This window comes from Chlamydomonas reinhardtii, chromosome 11, assembly GCF_000002595.2.
Source record: "Chlamydomonas reinhardtii strain CC-503 cw92 mt+ chromosome 11, whole genome shotgun sequence".
NCBI lineage: Eukaryota > Viridiplantae > Chlorophyta > Chlorophyceae > Chlamydomonadales > Chlamydomonadaceae > Chlamydomonas > Chlamydomonas reinhardtii.
Genome location: NC_057014.1, coordinates 498,520 through 518,727, shown reverse-complemented (window position 1 = coordinate 518,727; position 20,208 = coordinate 498,520). Strand labels below are relative to the sequence as shown.

Below are 20,208 nucleotides of genomic sequence, written 5' to 3'. Positions count from 1 at the left end.
ATGCATTGCCGAATGCAGTGGGAGTCGAGTGGGACTGCTGGGTAAAGGGACAGGGGCAGGATAGGCAGGGTGGGGGCCGGTCGGCAGCAGGGAAGAGCGCGAATGTTCGACGGCAAAATCAGCAACGGATTATGACGCAGGGCTGCGCAAGGGGAACTCAAGCCCAGAACTGGTTCTGATGTGTGTGCGGTATCCACCATCCGGCATCCGGCTGTAAACACGGCCCAGTCAGGCTGCTGGGGGAAAGGGTGTCTGGCGGCCGTGGGGGTTACAGCACGTGGTGAAACGGGGTGCATCGGAACTGCGCATTCTGAGTCCAGTACTTCAGCCCCGACAGCCGAGTCCCGTGTGATGCGTAGCAATGCAATTAAATGGCATTCACATCGATTCCAAGAAAATGTCGTAGTGCTTGGAAATGCGCTGATGTGGAAGTTGGAGCACGCTGCTAAAGCGAGCTGTCGGGACCCCAGGGTTGCCGCACCCTGCGTGCGTGTGGCTTGTACGTAGCTTCGAGTGGGTGCGCACGAGCGTGCGTAGCGTGTTACAGCAGCCTGACCAGCAGCGCCCCGTCACAGGCCCGGGAAGCACCGGCGGGGATGAGCGAGCAAGTCCTGGGTGTGCGGTGGCTGCACTTGAACCAGCGCGGCGCTTGTCAACAGCGCCGTCCTGCCTCACGCGCTCGGTGCGCCCAGCCAGCCCGGACCACCCGCCCGCGCGCCGCCACACTACACGCAAACACAAACACACAGACACACACACACACGCAACCAACTTTCAAACCGCACCTCCCCGCCGACACGGCCTGATGAACACTACGCACGTCTCCTCATGCCTGTACCGCCATCGTGTACAAACTGACAGCAAACCCTTTCCGCCCCCGCTATAATCGATCTACATACCCTTCCCACCCGGCGCCCCTCCACTACAACTAACGCACCCTCTATCCGGGTGTCCGCCCACCCTCTGACTTTCCCTTGCAATGAGCTTCCGGGTCTTCCACCTCTTGACCAACCAACTACGTAGTTCGCCCCCTGCTCTTGCCGAGACTGCGCCATCTCCATGTATGCATCCTTCAAACTGTCATGCATGCGGCCTGCCCGTACAGCGAGCGGCACGCAGTTGCGAACTGCTGATGCAATCAATCCCTTACGCATCCGAAGCGCAGTAGCAGAGCGGCCCTGCCCGCACAGCGAGCGGCACGCATTTGCGAACTGATGCAATCAATCCCTTACGCATCCGAAGCGTAGTGGCATAGCGGCCCTGCAATGCGGTCGAGGCGGCGCACAATCTGTGGCACCACTGACGCATCTGCCACCGCGTCAGCCTTGCTTCTATTAATCATCCTCGCACCCGCCATGCACTACTGCCACTTCCTTGCCTGCCTGATTGCCTGGCCGCTGCGCGTGGCAGCAGCTAGCTCCTCGTAATAAGCCCGATGCACAGCCCGACAGCGCCAACGCTCCAGCCACCCGCCACCATTCCACGGGCGCATCAATCTCAACGCCCTGCATTATTGTTCTGGAAGTGGGAAGGGTGGCGGGCCGTGCTTCACATGGTGCCGTCTCTGTGCATCACTATGCACTACCTCAACGTCAGCCCAGCTCGCATAGGCTTCTACAGCTTTTCCGACCTACCCCTGCGCTGCTGCGCGATTGACATCCGAATCCGTGTTCGACATGCACACAGCTAGACCCGTACACTCACAAAGAGCTCTAATTGTGCTCTCTACCACGCACACACGCGCATACACAAACACCCAGTACCGTATCTGCCAGTCATCCGCAGCAAACACCCAGAACCGTATCTGTCACTCATCAGCAACAAACACCCAGTGCCGTATCTGCCAATCATCAGCAGAGTTACTATCCTAACAATGCTTGCTGCATTGCGGCAGCATGCAGGGCGGGACGCATGCGTGCATGCGTGCGCCTGCTTCCTTGCAGTGCCAAAACTGATTACGCCTCCGGGTGTGTTTGGGGCCTTCCACAGCTGTCAGCAACCCTCTTCCCTCGCGGCCCCTCTTCGTATTTATTCTCTTCTCTTCCTGTGGTAATTACCGCCACCTTGGAAAGTAAGTAAGCATGTGTATCGTGTCCGCATTCGTGCTGCATTCGTGGAGCGTGTGCTTGCGAGCACTATCTACCCGCATCTCAATGTATGCTCCTTCTCACATGCATCCATCCACCCATCCACCCGTCCGTGTAGGGAATGCAAATGCATCAAACTCCTTGCCGTACCCGCCAAACCGCGCACTTGAATGTACAGCTGCCGCCTACCTTATCATACAACGGTGTGTCTTTCCCAGTGACTCCCAAACCATTGGCAGTACCATGACTGTGTGTTCCTCAGCAACATCCACGCCATTGTAAAGAACGGCCCACACCTTTTGATTGCAAACATGCAGGCTCCGTGCCGGCGGGCCTCAGTTGCCTTTCGTCAAACCACAGGATCCCCGCCCAATCGACAACTAAGAGCGTAAGACATTGCGTAACTCCATACATCGTGATGTCATATTCATGAGCACACGCACGACGCTCATCAGCCCCCCGGCATCGTTCTCGTACCGTACGTACGCATACATATTTAGCAGTTGTCGGCATCCAGCCATACCTTGCGTTTGGCGCGTTATGTTTTAACTCGGCGTGTGGCGTGTGCGCCCGCCCCTCATCCATCCGCCCCCGCCCTCCATCCCTCCGTTTAAAATACGGCACATATGCGGGTGGCATGTGGCTGTGTGTTCGTGCCCCGACCTATTCTCCACCACGACCGACTTTCCTTTCTACTTGTCGCTGAGCCTCCTTTTGGTTCAGGGCCCCGAATCGCTGTCTAAACCCGTCTCACAAGCAACCAGACGAGCCCAGTACGCCCATTCAAAATGAGTGATGCCATCCCTCAAAACTCAGCGTGCCCGCACACCTGTGGCGCTCGCACTGAGCGCGCACCGGTGGACCAGCACGCGCAGCAAGCGCCTTCTCTGGCAAGCAGGACCGTGCAGGCGCATGACCGTGCAGGCGCATGAAATCCGCACATTCTTTTCTTCCCCAACAAGCCCAGCAGCAGCCTCCCATACGCCACCCACTCATCGGGATGCAAGCCCACCGCAGTGTCAAGGTGTACCGCCCCGTCCAATCCGCACCCCCATGATTTGCCCCCGCCGTGTGATGTGCCGCCCGCCACGCCGCCGTCCTTGACTCCTTACATCTACCCTCCCCCCACCAGCAACCCTCGCAATCCAAACCCACCGCGCAGCCGCTGGGGCGTATCAACCGCAGCATGGCGCATTGCTTCCATGCAGCAACCTTGTCGATGCGGCAACTTGCCCCGTCGTGGCAACACCAGCACCAGCACCAGTGCCGCCATGCCAGCCACTTAGCCGCCTGGCCACTTAGCCGCCTGGCCTCCTGGCTGTCGGCCTAGTAGATGTCGCAGCAGGGCGGCGCCTCGGTGAGGGCGTTGTGCGCGAAGTAGGGCCCCAGCCGGTAGCCCAGACCCTCCAGGCACTTGAGCTCCACCTGCATGTGCATGTGCATGTGCACACACGTAGGCAGTCATGCGCATGGCCACACGCACACGCAACGCACACGCCCCCCCTTAAGGAAGGAGGAAACTGCAGGGCTGCATGATTGGCAACAGCGAACGCAGCACACACGGGGTGACGACGTGAGCGGCGCAATCACGTGTTGCAGCCAGGATCCCAGAACGCACGCCCGCTCCCGCATCTTAGACAAGGCGGGGGCCAAATCGGCCGCACCCAACACACCACCGTACCGGACGCACAGACGCCCACTACGCCAACCCAGTCAGCCAGCCAGCCAGCCCCACGCATCCCAGTTTGCACTCACCGCCTGCGCGTCCTCGCGGCTGACCTCGGTGCCGTACAGCACGGTGAGCATGCGGCGCAGCATGTCCTGGTGCGGCATGCGGTCCACCACCTTGGTGGCCAGGTAGGCGCACGTGAACAGGATGGAGTGCAGGCCCTCCTTCTGTGGAGGGGAGGGGGCAGAGAGGGGAGGGGAGGGGAGGGTTGGAGGGGGATCAGAGGCGGGGGAGGGAGGAGAAGAGGACAGCAGGGACAGGGGCAGCAGGACCGGGGGGGTTGGGGGTGGTGTCGCGGTGCGGTGCTAGGCGACGGTTGGGGAGACGAAACGACCAAGGGGCAAGAGACGGTAGAGCGCGGGTTGAGTACCGGGTCAAACAACGGAAAGGGCAGGGATGGCAATCCTCTCAAGGGGCAGGAGTCCACCACACACACACGCACACCGCACAACGTTTTCCTTGTGCTCTTTAACACACGCACACCACCACACGTACGCCGCCCGCCACTCACGTGCAGGTACTCGTCCACGTGACCGGACGCCGCCTGTGCCGCCGCCGCCGCCTGCGCCGCGTTGCGGCTGTCGGGCTGCAGGTAGGCGGCGTAGGGCGCGAAGGGCGGCGCGGAGCACACGGCCGCGCGCAGCATGGCGGTGGCCTGCAGCAGCCGCTGGAAGTAGGAGGAGCCCAGGGACTGCGCGCGGGGGGGGTAGGGTGGGGAAGGGTAGGGGCAGAAGGTTGGAGGAGTGGGGGCAGGGTTGGAGGAGTGGGGGCAGGGGGGTGGGATTGGATGGGGAGGTTGGGCGGGAAATTGGCGTGTGCTGCAGTGGCACGGCGTAGCGAGTAAAGGGATGCATCACAACATGCCTTTGGCGCACCGACCCAATGCAACCCTCACCAGTGAGTACCACCCTGAACGCCACACCCGCCCAGCCGCCACCCCACACACATCGCGCACACCCACCAGCGCAAAGGCGGAGAAGCCCCAGCGCACCCCCGTGGAGTAGAGCATGGACTGCGTGGACACGGGCATGAAGCACACGCCGCCTGCAGAAGGCCAGGGGGGTGGGAGGCAGCAGGCAGGTAGGTGGGCAGGGGCAAGGACAGCGACGGCAGCTGGGGTGTAGGATGGAGCGGTGTGGCCGGCGGTGCGCATGAACGCGTGTTGGCACTGTGAGCACAGACTGGACAAAGGACGCAGGCCCCGCCCACCCACACGCCCACCCACAGCCACAGCCACAGCCACGCCACGCCACCCAACCCTACCCCACCACGCACCCGGCAGCTCAATGCGCGCCATGACGGCGTTGGCGAACGCCATGGCGGCAGGCGACTGGCAGTCGCTGTACACCGTGGGGCAGTACACGGGGCCGTAGTGACGGGGCCCCAGCCCACAGCCCGTGGGGGCCGGGTAGCGGGCCGGCGCCGCCAGCGCATGCGCATGCACATGCGCATGCGCGTGCGCCTTCGCCTTGGCGGCGCCTGAGTGAGGCCTGGCCGCGGCGGCGAGAGGGGTGGCGCTTGTGACCACGACGTTACCGGTGGCCCCTCCGGCGCTGCCGCACACGGCGACGCCCACGGCGGTGTCACAGCTGCCGCCGCTGTCGCTGCTCATCTGCTGCTGGGAGGAGTACATGCCAGCGGTACGGCAGGAGGAGCGGGCGCCGCCGCTGATGCTGCTGCCGCCGTAGGCGCAGCTGCCGCCGCTGCTGCCGCCTGCCTGCGGCGCGGCGCAGTCGGACGCGTCGCTGCCGCCGCTGTGCGGGTGCGGCGGGGCGTGTGCGTGCGCCTGGTGCTTCTGCTGGTACTGCTGCTCCACCTCCTCATCCATATCCATATCCATGATGTCGACATCAGCTCCCATCATGCCTCGGTGTTCCTCCTCATCATACCCGTCCTCATCGTCGCAGAGCTGCTCCTGACAGTCCAGGAACGTCTGCGCCTCCGAGCCCTGGGAGGCGTCGTCGCCGGCAGTAGCAGCAGCAGTAGCAACAGCGGCAGTAGCGGCAGTAGCAGGCGCCGCCGTGGTCACGTACGCCGCCGCCGGCACGCGGTACGGCAGCGGCGGCGCGGTGGCGGCGGCGGCGGCGGCGGCGGGCGCGGGGCTCACAGCCATACAGGCCGAAGAGCATGCGTCCTGACCATTTGCCACCGCCGCAGCTGCTGCGGCTGCTGATGCTGCCCTGCTGCTAGATGCGTGCTGGTGTTGCATCGCCACGGCCTGGATCGCCGCCCCCGCGATCTGACGCGCACTGCCAGCAGCGACGGCAGCAGGACTCAGCGACAGCCGCTTGTACAGAGCCGCGGGCGCCGCCGCCGCCGCTGTAGCCCCGGCCGCGGCGGCAATCGGGCCCACCGCGCCTGCCGCCGCCGCCGCCGCCGCCCGAGCAGCTGCGGCGGCGGCACTGCCGGGTTCAATGGCGCCAGCAGCAGCTGCGGCCGCGGAGCGCTTGTACAGGGCGGAGGAAGCGGAGGGGCCAGCGTTGGCAGCAGCGGTGGCTGCCTGCAGGCGTTTCTCAGCTGCCGCGCGCAGGTGATGGTGTTGAGGCTGCTGTTGAGGCGGCGGCGCGTAGCCCGATGCGGCGCCAGAGCTGGCCGCCGCGGCGGCGGCGGCGGCGGCGGCGGCTGCGTTGCGGGCTGCGACCTGCTTCGTGGTAGGGGACGCAGCGGGGCGGCGGCCGGTCAGTGAATAATGTAAGAGCGAACAAGCATAACCAACCGCAAGCGCACGCAACAAGGCTCGACATTTCCATCTCCGACGCGCCATTCGTTACCGCCTCACAATCCCCAGTCACGATGCAGCAGACCTTGACACACGTACCCACGCACCTGCTGAGCAACCTCAGGCGAGGCCTCCAGCACGTTTGCCTGCGCCTGCGCCTGCTGCTGTTGCTGCTGCGCCGCCTGTTGCGCCTGCGCCTGCGCCTGCAGCTGCTGCGCCTGTTGCTGCTGCGCCTGCGCCTGCTGCTGTTGCTGCTGCTGCTGGCGGGCCTGCAGCTGCCGCACGGCGCTCAGCTGGTGCAGCTGAGCGGCGGCGTAGCGCCGGGCGGTGGAGCCCTGAGGAGTTGGCGGGGGGGGGGGGGTAGCCATCCATGGGATGGTGTGTATCAAATATGAAGTGAAGTGCCGACGTCCAGAGGGGGGGAGAAGTCACACAATCTGTTAGCCCATGCACGGTTGCAGCAGACCACGTCGCCCACTTCCAAGCAATCCATTTCCCATCTCACAGTTGCATCCATGGCCCCACACGCCACACGTCCGCACCCCAGGCAACCCATCCACGCATCCGCCCACCCGTCCACACCCCAGCCCACCCACCCACCCACCCACCCACCTGGCTGTTGAAGTTGCCGTACAGCGCAGCCTTGGAGGACGGCCCCGCCGCCGCCGCGGAGGCGGCTGCCTGCGCCGCCAGCAACGCCGGGTTTACCACGCCACTGCCGCCCGCCGCCGCGGCGGCGGCGGCCGCCGCCAAGTTCACGACGCCCATGTTCAGGGTGTGCATGCCGCCGCCGCCGGCAGCGCCGCCGGCGGTGCCTCCAGCTACCGCCACGTGACTGTGACCGTGGCTGTGGCTGTGGTTGTGTGCAAAGTCGGAGAAAGCCTCTGCCGCCAGCATGCCGCCGCTGTTGGCAACGTCATCAGCGGCGGCGGCGCTGGCCAGGAGCATGGGGTCCACGGAGGTGGCCACGCCAAGTGGGTCGGTGGCTGTGTCGTTGGGAGACACTGCGTGTGAGCGGCGGAGGAGCGGGAGGGGAAGGGGAGGTAGGTGGCGGTCAGGGCAGGTTGGAGAGGGGGATGGAGGAGAGGGCGCGATGTGGGTCGGGGCAGGGGTGCGAGGGAAGCACTGGAGGAGGTGCAACACGCCCGACCCACATCGCGAAACATGACGCACGGTACCCGCAGAGGTCCGCCACGCCACCCCACGTGCGCACCTCGGCCCGCTCCTCCATAACCATATCCATCCCCTCTGCCCACAGCACATCCCACCGCAGCCCGCGCCCCCCGACTCACTGAAGGCGTCTGTGACCGCGGCCGCCAGGAGTCCCTTGTCGCGGGGCGGCGCCACAAAGGAACGAAACACCGCTGTGCCAGTGCCCGCGCCAGGCGCTGCCGAGCCACCGGCAGCAGCAGCGCCGCCGCCGCCGCGGGCGCCATACAGCGCGGCATGGAGCGCGGCGCCGCCCACCCCGCTGCCGCTGCCGCCGCGGCTGCTCAGCTGCCTGCTCAGGAGGCTGCTGCTGCTACTGTTACTGCTGGCTCCTGTGGTGCCCAAGCTGCTGGCCGCGGCGGTGGCGGGCTGCTGCTGCTGTTGCGGCTGTTGCTGCTGCGCGCCGGCGGCCTCAGGCCTGGCGCCGTGTCCCGCCAACGAGGACGCATGATAGGGGTACTGCTGCATGACCTATATAGCTACTTTAGGTCTGCTGTCTAAGCCAGCTGTGCTCGCGGTGGCGAGCTCGTGCGCCGCTGTTGCAGCGGCGCGGAGAAAGAGGTCAAGGTCGCCGTCTGCTGGATATGTGTCGCTTGTGGCTGCCCTGCTAGTTCCGGCGTGAAGAGGTCATAGAGGCTGTCCCTGTGGTAAGGAGGCAGGCCCGGTTAAGATTGAGGCCGTCGTGGCTGGCGTAAAAATCTGCGCATTGGTCCCAAGATTATTTTGGCACGTGGCCACCACACGGGGTCAAAGGCGTGCGTAGCCTGATAGCTGTAGCCACGCAGGGCTCGGCGGTTGTGCTATAGCAACAAAGCAGCTCTGATGCTCTGATGCGCTCCGAGGCGGCGTGAGCCGCTTGCATGCAAGGGCGGGGGTATGACGAACCGGTCAAATGGCCAGGCAACAAATGCGCCCCCGCGCTGAGCTCTTGCATCCCGCTGGCCAAGCGATCCGGTGGTGGACGAACGAATGCAGGGCCACGTCAGTTTTGTAGAGCTTTGCCGCGGAGGCCTGCCGCGGAGGCGCTTCCCGCTCTGACGCAACCCTCGGCCGACCCGCGCAACTCGCACCTGGTTCGAGCTCCTCGCCGGCTTGTCCGGCTTCGTTACAGTCCTTAATCAACTAGCACGCAGCGCCTATCTCTGCTTTCCTGACTTGTGCCCTTCAGCTGCGCTTTCCTGCGCTACCCTGCGCTAACCTGCCCTACGCCTAATCCTACGAAAGGAGCTGTGAGTAGTTTGTTTGTGCGCAATGTCAGGTTTGCTACATGTCGGGATGAACGCAAGTGAAGAGGGCAAGCCTGGTTGCGCCCCTGCTGGATGAGCACCCCCCCGACCCGGATTCGGGCGGGAAAGCGGCCCATGCTAGCGATCCACGTGCAAGCGCTCCGGCATCTCCCGTCCCCGGCGCGCATTCCCAGCCACGACACCAGCCACCATATCGTGGATTGACTCACATTCGAGGCAGGCGACGCGTTGAGTCTAGCGCGGCGCCGCGCCGTCGCGCGGCCTGGGACCCATGGGCCAGACTGACATGGGCCAGACTGCCATGGAGCAAGAGTTGCAGGTTCCACTCGCGCTGCTGCCTGACAGGGCCGACCCAGATGCCGCCTCCACATGCACCACCTGCAGGACATGGTCGCAGTATGCGGAGCAAGGGGGTGCGTGTCATGGATCTGTGTCCAGGGATGCCCCATGCAACCGTGGCGTTGTCTGTGGCTCGGTTCAGCTCGCTAAGGCACATCCAAGGCGGCTCGCCCTTCGCCCCTTCCCACAGGCCGGCACCCCTGCCCGCCCAGGCCAGCCCCGGTCCTTCCTTCGCTGCCTGGTAATGCTGTGTGCGCTGACGAGGAACCCAGCCAGATGGAAGCTGCCCTGCACTCCCATTCTGCCGTCCCGGCGCAGGGTGCGGCGCTATCGGCGGGCCTAGAGCAAGCGCGAGCCTGCACGCCTCCCACGCCTGTCGCCCCCACCTCCCCCGGTCTGTTCGGTGCCAGCAGCTGCCACTCGCACGTGGTGGCCTAGGCCTCACCGGCGGGAGGCATGATGTAGCAAGGTGTAGGCGCCTTGTCTTGGGGATCTTCTCGCGTCTGCATCCAGACAGGCGGCCGAGCGCCCCGGCCTGGCTGAGCTGACGTACCGGCTGGCCTGCTGACAAAGGCCGACAGGCACCACGTAGACCATTTCCAATTTGTTACTGTTGCAAATCGCTGCAAGCTGCACGATTTTGTAACTTTGCACAAAAACCCTAGGGTGGCGAAGGAGTTGTGTACATGGCGACGCGCGAGACGGCAGCTCTGGTTTATGTTAAGCGCTGTGTAATATCATTATGTAGAAGGCATTGCAACGCAAGCATGAATGGGTATCGCTCGCTTTCGTGCCGGCAGCCCCCTCCGCCCGCTGTAAGCGCCCGTATCTCTGCCTCAGTCCTTATACGCACTTTCTGCCCTGACGGCCTTGCATTACTCGGTTCCGACCACTGCGGGGCGGTTAGAACTTCGGAACGATGGCCAACCCGATCACAAGCTAAAATATACATCCAACCGCGTATAATATACTCGCAGCAACAGGGCGGCCAGGACATGCAACCGAGGGACGGCGAGGGTGCCGGTTATGCAATCCGGTGCATTCACTCGCGAATTATTGCGCCTACTCGAGCGCCGATAGCCTGTGCTGCGCTCAGTAACATATCCATTCACACCATGGCTGATTTGCAGCAGGCGCATGGGCGCTAGCGACACGAAAACACTTTGTCGCCAACAGTTGCAGCTGACCGCTGGTGCTGGTATCCCTATCATCGACGCACTTGTTCAATACAGCCATCCAAGAAACTGCCGGGCTCTCAGTCGCGTGCACTCGGCGCGTTTGACTAGTCGAGCGCTTTCGACCCCGGTATTACCAGCACGGCGCAGTCCCTTGGCCTCTTTGGATTGTTGCTGACAGTGCGAACAATGGCAGACTACAAGAATGCCTTCATTGCTGAGCCCAACGCCATCGGCGTTGAGGGCGTGTTCGGCATCGTTCCCACGCGTGTGAGTCTTCTCTGCTTACCCGTTTCTTTGCTATAGCCCGGCCTTTACTCCTGTTTTCTTGAGTCCTTGGACGACGCCGCGGTAGCGGTGGGGGGGGCCTGGGGCGCACACGCGGTCGAAGTCGGTCACGATAGGAAGTGCCGTATGGTGTACGCCGTCATACGGTGCCTCTCGCCCACTCGCCCTCCCGCAAAACCTGCGCTGACGCAAAACCCCTCGTCCAAACCCTCACATGCTCAAAACCTTCTGTGTTTCCCTCGTTACCCTCCGCAGGAAGCGTTCGCCCTCCAGGAAAATGACCTGGCGACGCGGCTGTTCCCGACCTCAGCCCAGTACACGGATGAGATTGGCTCCAGTGCCCCCTCCTCGGCCGTCCTGTCGCGCATGAGTCAGGCGCAGGTACATCGCCTGCACCACAGGCTGAGTCAGCTCCCCCCCGATGAGGCGGCGCTGATGGAAGCTGCGGTGGATGAGGCGGTGCACAAGCGGCTGCGGCCGCTGAAGGAGCTGCAGGAGCTGGACAAGAAGGTGCAGGTAGGTACGGACCCGCCGGCAACGGTTGGGATTCGTGCGGTACTGCTTTTAAAAGTACAGTACGACGTGAGGGAGGGGGGCTCGGCGGCAGGGGTCTTGCAAGGGTGGCGGGGGCGGGGCTGGAGGTGGAGGGGAGCATGAAGGCGGGGCGCGGGCCGTGTGCGTGGTCGCCAGCAGTCCCCCGCCCCCCGGCGCCCAGTCCACACCAGGGGGGCGCACTCCCCACATGTGCTGCTGGCCCCGCCTGCGACAGCCCCACCCGTGGCAGCACACGTTGGCACGCCTCCCCTCCGCCAAGCCTCTGAAAACCCCCTCTCAACCCTCTCTCAGCCTCCTTCCTCAACCTCCCTCCTGTTCCTCTCTCCTCCCGCGCCCTCTGCCCCGCAGGCTGCGGACGAGCAGCTCAAGGAGTACGGCGGCTTCACTGCGGCCATGGGTGAGAGCGCACCCTCATGGGGGCTGGAGGCGTGAGGGACCGAAAGACCAGGGCTGGAGGCATGAGGGACTGAGAGATGAGGGCTGGAGGCATGAGGAACTGAGAGACCAGGGCTGGAGGCACGAGGGACTTGGAGACCAGGGCTGGAGGACTGTGCACTGAAAGATGAGGGCTGCGCAGGGCTGATGGATGAGAACGCGGGAGGGAGGACTGGCGGAACGAGGAATGAGGAGGCCCCCCCGCCTTTCCCTGACCTTCCCTGCATAGCAACCCGTTTCTCCCTGTCACCCCACCCTGCCTCCCTCCCCCTCCCCCTCCCCTCCTCCCCTCCTCCCCTCTGCCTTCCTCCCCCCCCCCCCCCCCGCCAAGGCGCGCGCATGCGGGCTCTGGGCGTGTCGATGCCCTCCGTCACGCTCGAGTACCGCGACCTGGCTGTGCACACGGACGCACTGGTGGGCAGTGCCGGCATACCCTCCGTGGGCAACTCCCTGCTGGGCATATTCAAGGTGGGGTATTTGGGGGCGGGGGCGGGGGGGGGGGGGGTACCAGCCCAAACTAGGGGGGGAAACGGAGGGGAGGGGAGGAGGGGGAGGTTGTAATTACCAGCCCAAACTAAACCAAACCAAGCTACAACGAGCGGAGGGAAGGGAAGATTAGAGGGGGGGTTGTAAATACCAGCCCAAACTAAACCAAAACCAACGAGGGGGAGGGAGGGGTTGCAAGAGGTCTCAACAAGTTTTGGGTTTTGGGCATTCACTTGCGCCTTCCCCCTTTCTCCCTACAAACACACGCCTTTCCCTGTCGCTTTCCCAATGTACGCCCGGTTCAACGTTTTCACCCCTCACGCAGCGGCTGGTGTGTGTCAAGAGCAACACAGTGGACCACCCCATCCTGGACGGCCTCAGCGGCGTGCTGCGCCCCGGCCGCCCCACGCTGCTGCTGGGGCCGCCCTCCTCCGGCAAGTCCAGCCTGCTCAAGGTGAGGGGTTGCGTGTGTGGCGTTGTGGGGGGAGGGGGTGGGTTTGGGTTAGGGGGGAGATGGGGGAGGGGAGAGGTGGGGTGGAGGTGCTGGAGCGTAGGGCAGGGGAGGGGAGATGCCTGGAGCGGCGGGGAGGATGAGAGATAAGGGGGCGTGGCAGGTTAGTTTTGCTTTACACGAAACGCACGCACCCACTGGTCGCAGGTGCTTGCGGGCCGCTACCGCAACGGCCAGGAGGGTCTGCGGGTAAGGCGTGTGTGTGTATGTGTGCGTGTGTGCGTGTGTGGTCTGGGAGCGCACAAGGGGAGCGCGTCGCCCCCGGGTTGGAGTTGGGACGTGTCCCAGTGAGGCACAAGGGGGATGCGGTAGGGGGAGGCGGCGCTATCAGGCCTGGCCCTGTCTGCCACGGCACTGAACATTGCCAGGTTCGCCCGGTCGGCATGACGGCTGCCCCCTCAACCCACACTGGCCGCACCCACCCCTGACCCCTCAACCCTCAACCCTACACACACACACACACACACACACACACACACACACACACACACATACACACATATACACACACACATACACACACACACACACACACACACACACACGCACGCACCCACGTGTCACACGGCACGCAGATCACGGGCGACCTGCGCTACAACGGCTGCACCCAGGACGAGTTCGTGGTGGAGCGAACCACCTCGCTGGTCAACCAGGTGCGTGTGTGTGTGTGTTTTGGGGGGGGGGTGTTGCAAAGATGGTCGGTAGAGCATTTTTGGGGGGCGGAGGGGCTCTGCCCAATCCCAGGGGTGCCAGGGGGTTGCGCCCGGGCCGACGGGGTGGGGGGGGGGATGGGCGGATTGCTGTGTCCTGGAGTGGCGCTTGCGGTCGTTGTGCTCCGTCCTCACTGGGACCGGGGCTGTCGAGAAGGCGGAGTGCCTGGACCTGTGTGGCGGATTTGGATCCATGTCGCATGTACTCACTCCCCTCCCTCCTGCCCTCCTCCTGGCCTCCTCTCCCCCCCTCTGCCCCCCCTCTTTGTTGAAGTCTAGAGGAAAAGCGCCCACCCCACACGTCTGGGGTGCATTCCTTCCTCTGTAGTTCTCGGGGTATATGAGTGCTGATCGCTCCTCAACACTCTTCCCCTCCTCCCTCCCCCTCCTTCACTTCTTAATAATAATGAATGTGATCCTCCCCCCAGCACGACAACCACATCCCCACCCTGACCGTCATGGAGACGCTGGAGTTCGCGCACACGTGCCAGCTGGGCAGCCGGGGGGGCGGCTTCGACCTGCCGGGGGAGCTGAGGAGGTGCGTGTGCGTACGTGTGTGTTAGTGCGTGTGTGTTGGGGAGGGGGTGGGGGTGGGGCGGGGCAGGGTTCGCGCCATTGACATTCCATGCGGGTAACCCCCCCCCTCAGGGCCATCGAGAAGGCCCGCGCCGACGGCACCTACGTGCCGCCCGAGCACTCGGTGAGGAGGGGCGCGTGCCGGGCGGGGGGGGGGGGTCCGGAGTTAGAGGCGGGGGGTTCGGGATTTGGGGCCAGGGGCGGGATGGGGTCCGGGGAAGGGGGTCGGGTTGGGTTCGGGGGCCGGGGGCCAGGGTTGTGAGGGCCAGGGAGGCATGCGGATCCAGCGTTGAAGGGCGGGGAGGACGAGGTGTCATCAGGGCACAGGAAACAATAGGCCGTGTGCCCCATGGTGTCTCCCGTACTGCCGCCCACTCTTTCTCCGCGCTCACACACGTGCTGCTGCCGTACGGCGCTGTACGGCACCTCAGCTGTCTGACGACGAGCTGCTCAAGCTGATGGACGAGACGTACGACAGCGGCATCCGTACACTGGGCGCCATGCGGGCCATGGGCATCGCACACACCGCCAACACGCCCGTGGGGGACGCCATGCTGCGCGGCGTGAGCGGAGGTGAGGCCGAGGGGGGGGGGGGGGAAAGGGAGGGGGGTAGAGGGAGGGGTAGAGGGAGGGGTTGAGGGAGGGGTAAAGCGGAGTTATCGACTCACGACGTCCTAGCGGGAGGGAGGGAAAGGGAGAGAGATGTGCCGGTGTGCCGGTGTGGGAGGGGAGCCGCTCTTCGCCTGTTTCTCCTCCCCATTCCGGGTCTTGGCTTATCTCTGGGTTTGGACCCTCCCCTCCCAACCAACCATCCTCGTTCCCCCAAACTCTTCCCCTCAAACCTCCACCCAGCCCCTAACCCGAGCACCCCCACCCCACCCACCCCAACCACCCCTCAACCCCGACCACCTGTACCAATGTACCTGGCTACAACTCCGCTTCTTCCTTATTAAACAAGAATGTTTATCCCCCCACCCGCCGCTGCAGGCGAGCGCAAGCGCGTCACCACTGCCGAGATGCTGGTGGGCCCGCGCCGCGTGCTGCTGCTTGACGAGATCAGCACCGGCCTGGACAGCGCCACACTCTACTCCATTGCCGACCTGCTGTGCAAGGTGCGGGGAGGCGCGGCCCATTGGATCCAGATTTGCGTTCCTGGATCCGCGTTCCTGGATTGGCACCCAGTGGGGTTGGGTGCGGCGGGGTGGGGCCGGACTCTGCTCTATGTGTGTGCGCGCGCGGCCCTGGATCCAAACCCAATGGGGTTAGGTGTGGGGCGGGGCGGGGTCGGGCTCCACTCCATCCCCAGCTGCCGCGCTAAGTGCCGGTGCGCGGGGAGGTGCGGGGAGGTGCGGGTGGTGGGTGTGGGATGGGGTGGGGTGGCGTCGGGGGTGCAGGGTTGGGGTTGGAGGAATGCGTCTGCGAGGGTTTAGGCCCAACAGGCCACCTAAGTGAACGCCGCTTCCTGTTGCTGCTCTTCTCCTCAGCTCCACATCTTTTGCTGTCGCTGAGCGCAACCCCTGCCCCAAGATTGCCTACCGTCTACCATTACCTTAGCTGTTCATGACTGTAGCCCCCCAACAAAACAAAACCCCATCCATATCCCTCCCCCTCCCTCAGTTCTGCCGGCTGTTCGGCACCACGGTGCTGGTCAGCCTGCTGCAGCCTCCGCCCGAGGTGTACTTCCTGTTTGACGACGTCGTGCTCACCAGCGCCGGGTGAGCAGCAGCGGGCGGGGGGGGGACAGGGAGGGAGGTTGAGGGGGGAAAGAGTGGGTCGGAGGTTCGAGGCGGGAGGTCAACGGCAGGGTCCGTGCAAGGCTGGGGGGGGGGGCAGCGGCGGTTGCGTTATGGGGGGGGGGCGGCTCCCTCCCGTCGGATTAAGCGGCAAACCTGTGGGCGTGCTCTTATTTTTGCAGTTGCACTGCACTCATATTCTTTAAAGCATGGGTAGGCGTGTGATCGTTGCCTGGCGAACTCACTGATCACCTCCCACCCAGCCACCTCTCGCACCCCCACACCCACCCACCCACCCTCTCACACCCACCACACCCGCCCGCCCGCGCAGCCACATCACCTACCACGGCCCGCCGGCGGGCGCGCTGCCCTTCTACCAGCAGCTGGGGTTCGTGTGCCCGCCGCGCAAGGACGTCCCCTCCTTCCTGCAGGAGATCACCACCGCCTCAGGCGCGTCGAGATAGGGGGCGGGGTTGAATCTGGACCCAATCCCATCAGGAAACAGGAGCGCTGCAAGGAGAGGCTGCAGCCGCATATGCGAGCTATTGTACGTCACCATAGGTCATCGTTCATGATCATGAATGTAACTCCACCCGACCCCCCCCCCACACACACACACACGCGAACACACACACACACACACAGGCACGCGTAATGTTTTCCTTGTGCTCTTTAACACACACACAGGCCAGCAGGAGTACGCATCTGACGAGCTGCGCGCGCGACTGGGACTGCCCAGGCCCGGCGCCGCCGCCACCCCGGGCGTCTCCTCGCCGCCCTCTCAGAGCAAGGCCGCCGCCGCCGCCCTGGAAATTTCCAAGCCACAGGCGGTGGCGGAGGGCGCCGAAGGCGCCGCCACTGCCGCCGCCACCGCGGCGGCGGCCTGCAGCGGCGGCACTCGCTGGGTGATTCCGCCGTCTCAGGTGGCGGAGGCGTTCTGGCGGGACACGGAGGCGGGCCGCGACATGCGGAGGCTGCTGGAGCAGCCGTTCGACAAGGCCAAGGGGTGGGTGTGGGATACTGTGAGGGAGGGGAAGGGAGGGGAAGGGAGGGGAAGGGAGGGGAAGGGAGGGGAAGGGAGGGGAAGGGAGGGGGGCACCGTGGGAGGGCGGGGAAGGGAGGAAAAGGGAGGGAGGCACCGTGTATTCATGCGCATCCGGAGATAGTGGGCTACATGAATGGAACCCGTGAGTGCTTTTCCCACCTTTTTCCCACTCTGTGCTTTCCTCCACCCTGCGTTACCTTTCACACACACCTCATTTCTGCCACCCCACCCCCTTCCTTAGCCAGTCTTGAATGTAACCCCCCCCCCTCCATCCCCCTCCCCCACGCGCCTCTCCCCCGCCCCCCGCAGGCACCCCGCGGCGCTGGTGCGCACCCGCTATGCGCTGGGTCACCTGGAGGCGCTGGCGGTGGTGGTGCGGCGGCAGCTGCTGCTGGTGTCGCGCGACACCATCCTCATCAAGGGGCGGCTGATGCAGGTGTGTGTGGGGCTTGGGGGGGGCTGTGTGTTTGTGCGTGTGCGTCTACCAACCTTGCTACGATACCCCGTGCAATCCCTCCCATCGCTGCCACCTCTCCCCATCTCACCCTCCCACCCCTGCCACTCTCCCTCCCTGCCCCGGCCCCGGCCCCTCCCTGCCCCTGCCACCCCTCCCTGCCCCTCCCTGCCCCCGCCCCGGCCTTTACACACACACCACCCCCAATGTACCCCCCCCCCACACACACACACGCGCACCCACCCGCCCCCCCCATCAGGTGGTGGTGATGGGCCTCATCACCGGCTCGCTGTTCTTCCAGCTGGGCACCTCGGTCAGCGACGCGCGCGCCTACTTCGGCGTGTCCTTCCTGGCCGTCATGTTCATGGCCATGGGCGCCATGCCCGCACTGCCCGTCACACTGGCCACAAAGGGGTGAGAGGAGGGGGGAGGGGGAGGTATGCATTCATGACTAGTTAAGGAAGTGAGGGGAGGGAGGGGAGGGGGAGGGAGAGGGGGTTTGCAGGATTAAATCGTTGGGAAAAGGATACGAGCAGGGGATTCTCCCTACCGTACTCTCCCTATGCCAGGGGTTGGAATGACTCGAAAGATATAGGCCATGTTGGGCCGGCGCGTTTGGGGTCGTTCTGGTTCACGACAGAGGGTAGGCGAGGCGAGGCGAGGGTGAGAAAGTTGTGAGCTGCGTTTTGAGCTGCGGCACGGCTTCCTTTTTGGCTTTCCTTTCTCGGAAGCCCAAACACTAACCACCGCCACCACCGCCACCATCACCCACATTGCAGTGTGTGGGAGAAGCACCGCACCGCATACTTCTACCCCGCCTGGTGCCACGCGCTGGGTGCCAACCTGGCGCAGGTGCGTGTGTGTGTCTGTGCGTGTGTGTGTGTGTGTGTGTGTGTGTGTTTTGATTTCACCATACCGCCTGAGTGTGGGCAGGGCGAGTTATGGGGGGTGTGGGCGGGATGGTGGGAGGGCGGCAGGAGGGGACGGGACGGGTGTGCCAGCCGCAAGCCGCGTGTCGCCTCGACCGGCACGCCCTGGTGGACCTGCCTTGCATCAACTGCCGCGCCACTGCCCTTCTTATACCCCCCTTCCAGCCTCCTCCTCGCTCTATTGCATTTGGGTTCGGTTTAGTTTGTCTACAACGCCCCTCTTCACCCGCCTTAAACCTCACTCCACCCCGCTTTCACCCCCTCAAACGCCACCCCTGCAGGTGCCCATGATGGTCGTGGACTCGCTCGCCTACTCACTCATCCTGTACTGGATGGTGCGCGTTGGGGGGCCGGGTGTGGGGGGGCGGTGGGGTTCAGCGGACGGGTTTGGGGGGGGGAGGGGGGGGGGTTCAGCGGACGGGTTTGGGGGGTAGGTGGGGTTCAGCGGGATGGAGGGGTCGTGCCGTACAGCTTCAGGCCGTGTTCAGGCGTCCCAGGGCGTGCGGTAGGTGCAGACATGGGGGTCGGGGGGGGGGTGCCCGGAAGGTAGGCATGGGGGTGGGGTTGCCGGGTGTGGGGGGCGAGGTGGGGTTAAGCGGGGTGGAGGGGTCATTCATTAGCTGTCATCCGTCCGCAGCCGCCATCTGTTCAGGCTCTCCGCTCGGCAACCCCTCCCATGTGCAATCCCAAACACCACAAGCATTGCCATCACTGCCGCAAGCACATGTACATCCCACCGCACCTCATCACCACCAACGCCTCACCACGCAACCGACACCTCGTCACCACCAACTGCGACTCAGGTGGGCTACACCCCCGTGGCCGGCCAGTTCTTTGCCTTCTGGCTGGCCATGTTCTCCATGAGCCTCAACTCCAACGTGCTGTTCAGGTGTGGTGTGTGTGTGTGTGTGTGTGTGTGTGTGTGTGTGTGTATGAAAGTGTAGCATGTGTTTGTGTGTTTGTGTGTGTGTGTGGGGGGGTGGGGGTTGTAAATACCAGCCCAAACTAAACCAAAACCAACCAAAACGGGAAAACGGGGGGGGGGAGGTACATGCCCGAGCACGAGTCCAACACGAAGCGGGCGGGCGGAGGGGGGGGATGGGTGTGGGCGTGGGCCTGGGCGTCGGGCGCGATGGAGTGTGGGTCTCTAGGGCGCATTGGATTGAGAAAGGTAGCGTCCGGAGCCTATAGTAGTTGTCAAACGCAATGCACCGAATATCTCTGAACTGGCGCCTACCACCCTCACCCAGTATTCCTGCTCCACACACACCTTCCCTCTACACACACATGCTTCCGCTGGCACACACACACACACACGCACGCACGCACACACACACCCTTCCTCTACACCCTCCCTCCCTCTACACACGCGCACACACACACACACACACACACACTCGTGCCCACAGGCTGATTGCCTACGCCTCTCCGGACGCGGTGAGCGCCAACGCCTTCGGCGGCTTCGTGCTGCTCATCCTCATCGTGCTGTCCGGATTCGCCATCATCCGGGGTAGGGCCGGCGCGGCGGTGTGCAGGGTGTGTGTGTGTAGGGGGTGGGAGTGACTTGTGGGGTGTTGTGTTGGGTTGGGGCGGACAGGAAGGAGCAGTGGCGGGGGTGCTGGTGGTGGTGGTGGTGGTGTGTGCGATGGGACAGTTGTAAGGCAGGTTGGTGAAGTCCCGTAGGGTGCAGCTGGTTCCCAAACCCCGGCAGATGGCAAACAAGTTGCAACGGTAGGGCAGGAGTGCGCGGCTGGTCGAATGGCGCGGCTGGTGGTGCTGGTGCCCACACGTACCGACCCCCCACCCCCATACACGTACCCGCTCCCCCCCGCCTCCCCAGGCTCCATCCCCGACTACTGGATCTGGGGCTACTACATCTCGCCCTTCGCCTGGGGCCTGCGCTGTGTGGTCATCAACGATTTCCCCAGCCAGCGCTGGGGCTACCCCAGCAGTGAGTGCGGCCGCGGCAGCGTGTGTTGCT

The 20,208-nt window shown here is 64.3% G+C and overlaps 2 protein-coding genes across 2 annotated transcripts in view; one reads left to right on the top strand and one right to left on the bottom strand.

The window, feature by feature from the left end:
• Window positions 1–529: 529 nt before the first annotated feature.
• On the bottom strand, window positions 530–10,066 carry CHLRE_11g467598v5 (uncharacterized protein). The gene is made up of 11 exons (XM_043067350.1): window positions 9,776–10,066; window positions 9,201–9,369; window positions 8,261–8,386; window positions 7,828–8,162; window positions 7,148–7,539; window positions 6,643–6,870; window positions 5,092–6,457; window positions 4,778–4,860; window positions 4,328–4,507; window positions 3,843–3,983; window positions 530–3,512 (listed from the first exon to the last, which is right to left on the bottom strand). Exons 1-11 carry the CDS (start codon window positions 9,837–9,839, stop codon window positions 3,414–3,416), a joined length of 3,183 nt encoding a protein of 1,060 aa, XP_042919350.1. The 5' UTR covers window positions 9,840–10,066; the 3' UTR covers window positions 530–3,413.
• A 100-nt stretch (window positions 10,067–10,166) lies between these two features.
• The window catches only part of CHLRE_11g467597v5 (uncharacterized protein), a 19,851-nt gene continuing 9,809 nt past the window's right edge, over window positions 10,167–20,208 (top strand). Inside the window, exons 1-21 of the mRNA XM_043067349.1 lie at window positions 10,167–10,775; window positions 11,049–11,309; window positions 11,697–11,745; window positions 12,115–12,251; window positions 12,595–12,723; window positions 12,928–12,969; window positions 13,356–13,433; window positions 13,919–14,028; window positions 14,139–14,190; window positions 14,498–14,639; window positions 15,054–15,178; window positions 15,684–15,781; window positions 16,131–16,249; window positions 16,487–16,805; window positions 17,154–17,280; window positions 17,558–17,712; window positions 18,078–18,150; window positions 18,509–18,562; window positions 19,031–19,116; window positions 19,637–19,737; window positions 20,068–20,178. Of these exons, the coding sequence (XP_042919349.1) occupies window positions 10,695–10,775; window positions 11,049–11,309; window positions 11,697–11,745; window positions 12,115–12,251; window positions 12,595–12,723; window positions 12,928–12,969; window positions 13,356–13,433; window positions 13,919–14,028; window positions 14,139–14,190; window positions 14,498–14,639; window positions 15,054–15,178; window positions 15,684–15,781; window positions 16,131–16,249; window positions 16,487–16,805; window positions 17,154–17,280; window positions 17,558–17,712; window positions 18,078–18,150; window positions 18,509–18,562; window positions 19,031–19,116; window positions 19,637–19,737; window positions 20,068–20,178 (2,449 nt within the window). The 5' untranslated portion in view covers window positions 10,167–10,694. The remainder of the gene's footprint in view (window positions 10,776–11,048; window positions 11,310–11,696; window positions 11,746–12,114; window positions 12,252–12,594; window positions 12,724–12,927; window positions 12,970–13,355; window positions 13,434–13,918; window positions 14,029–14,138; window positions 14,191–14,497; window positions 14,640–15,053; window positions 15,179–15,683; window positions 15,782–16,130; window positions 16,250–16,486; window positions 16,806–17,153; window positions 17,281–17,557; window positions 17,713–18,077; window positions 18,151–18,508; window positions 18,563–19,030; window positions 19,117–19,636; window positions 19,738–20,067; window positions 20,179–20,208) is intronic.

What these genes read in the sequence shown, in the direction of transcription:
- CHLRE_11g467598v5 (XM_043067350.1), bottom strand. Translation starts at nt 9,839, where the DNA reads ATGCAGACGCGAGAAGATCCCCAAGACAAGGCGCCTACACCTTGCTAC. An exon ending in CGGCGCACGAGCTCGCCACC is followed by an intron (nt 8,163 to 8,260) that starts GCGAGCACAGCT and finishes ACACGGCGCCAG; the next exon opens with GCCTGAGGCCGCCGGCGCGC. An exon ending in GCCGCGAGGACGCGCAGGCG is followed by an intron (nt 3,513 to 3,842) that starts GTGAGTGCAAAC and finishes ATGCACATGCAG; the next exon opens with GTGGAGCTCAAGTGCCTGGA.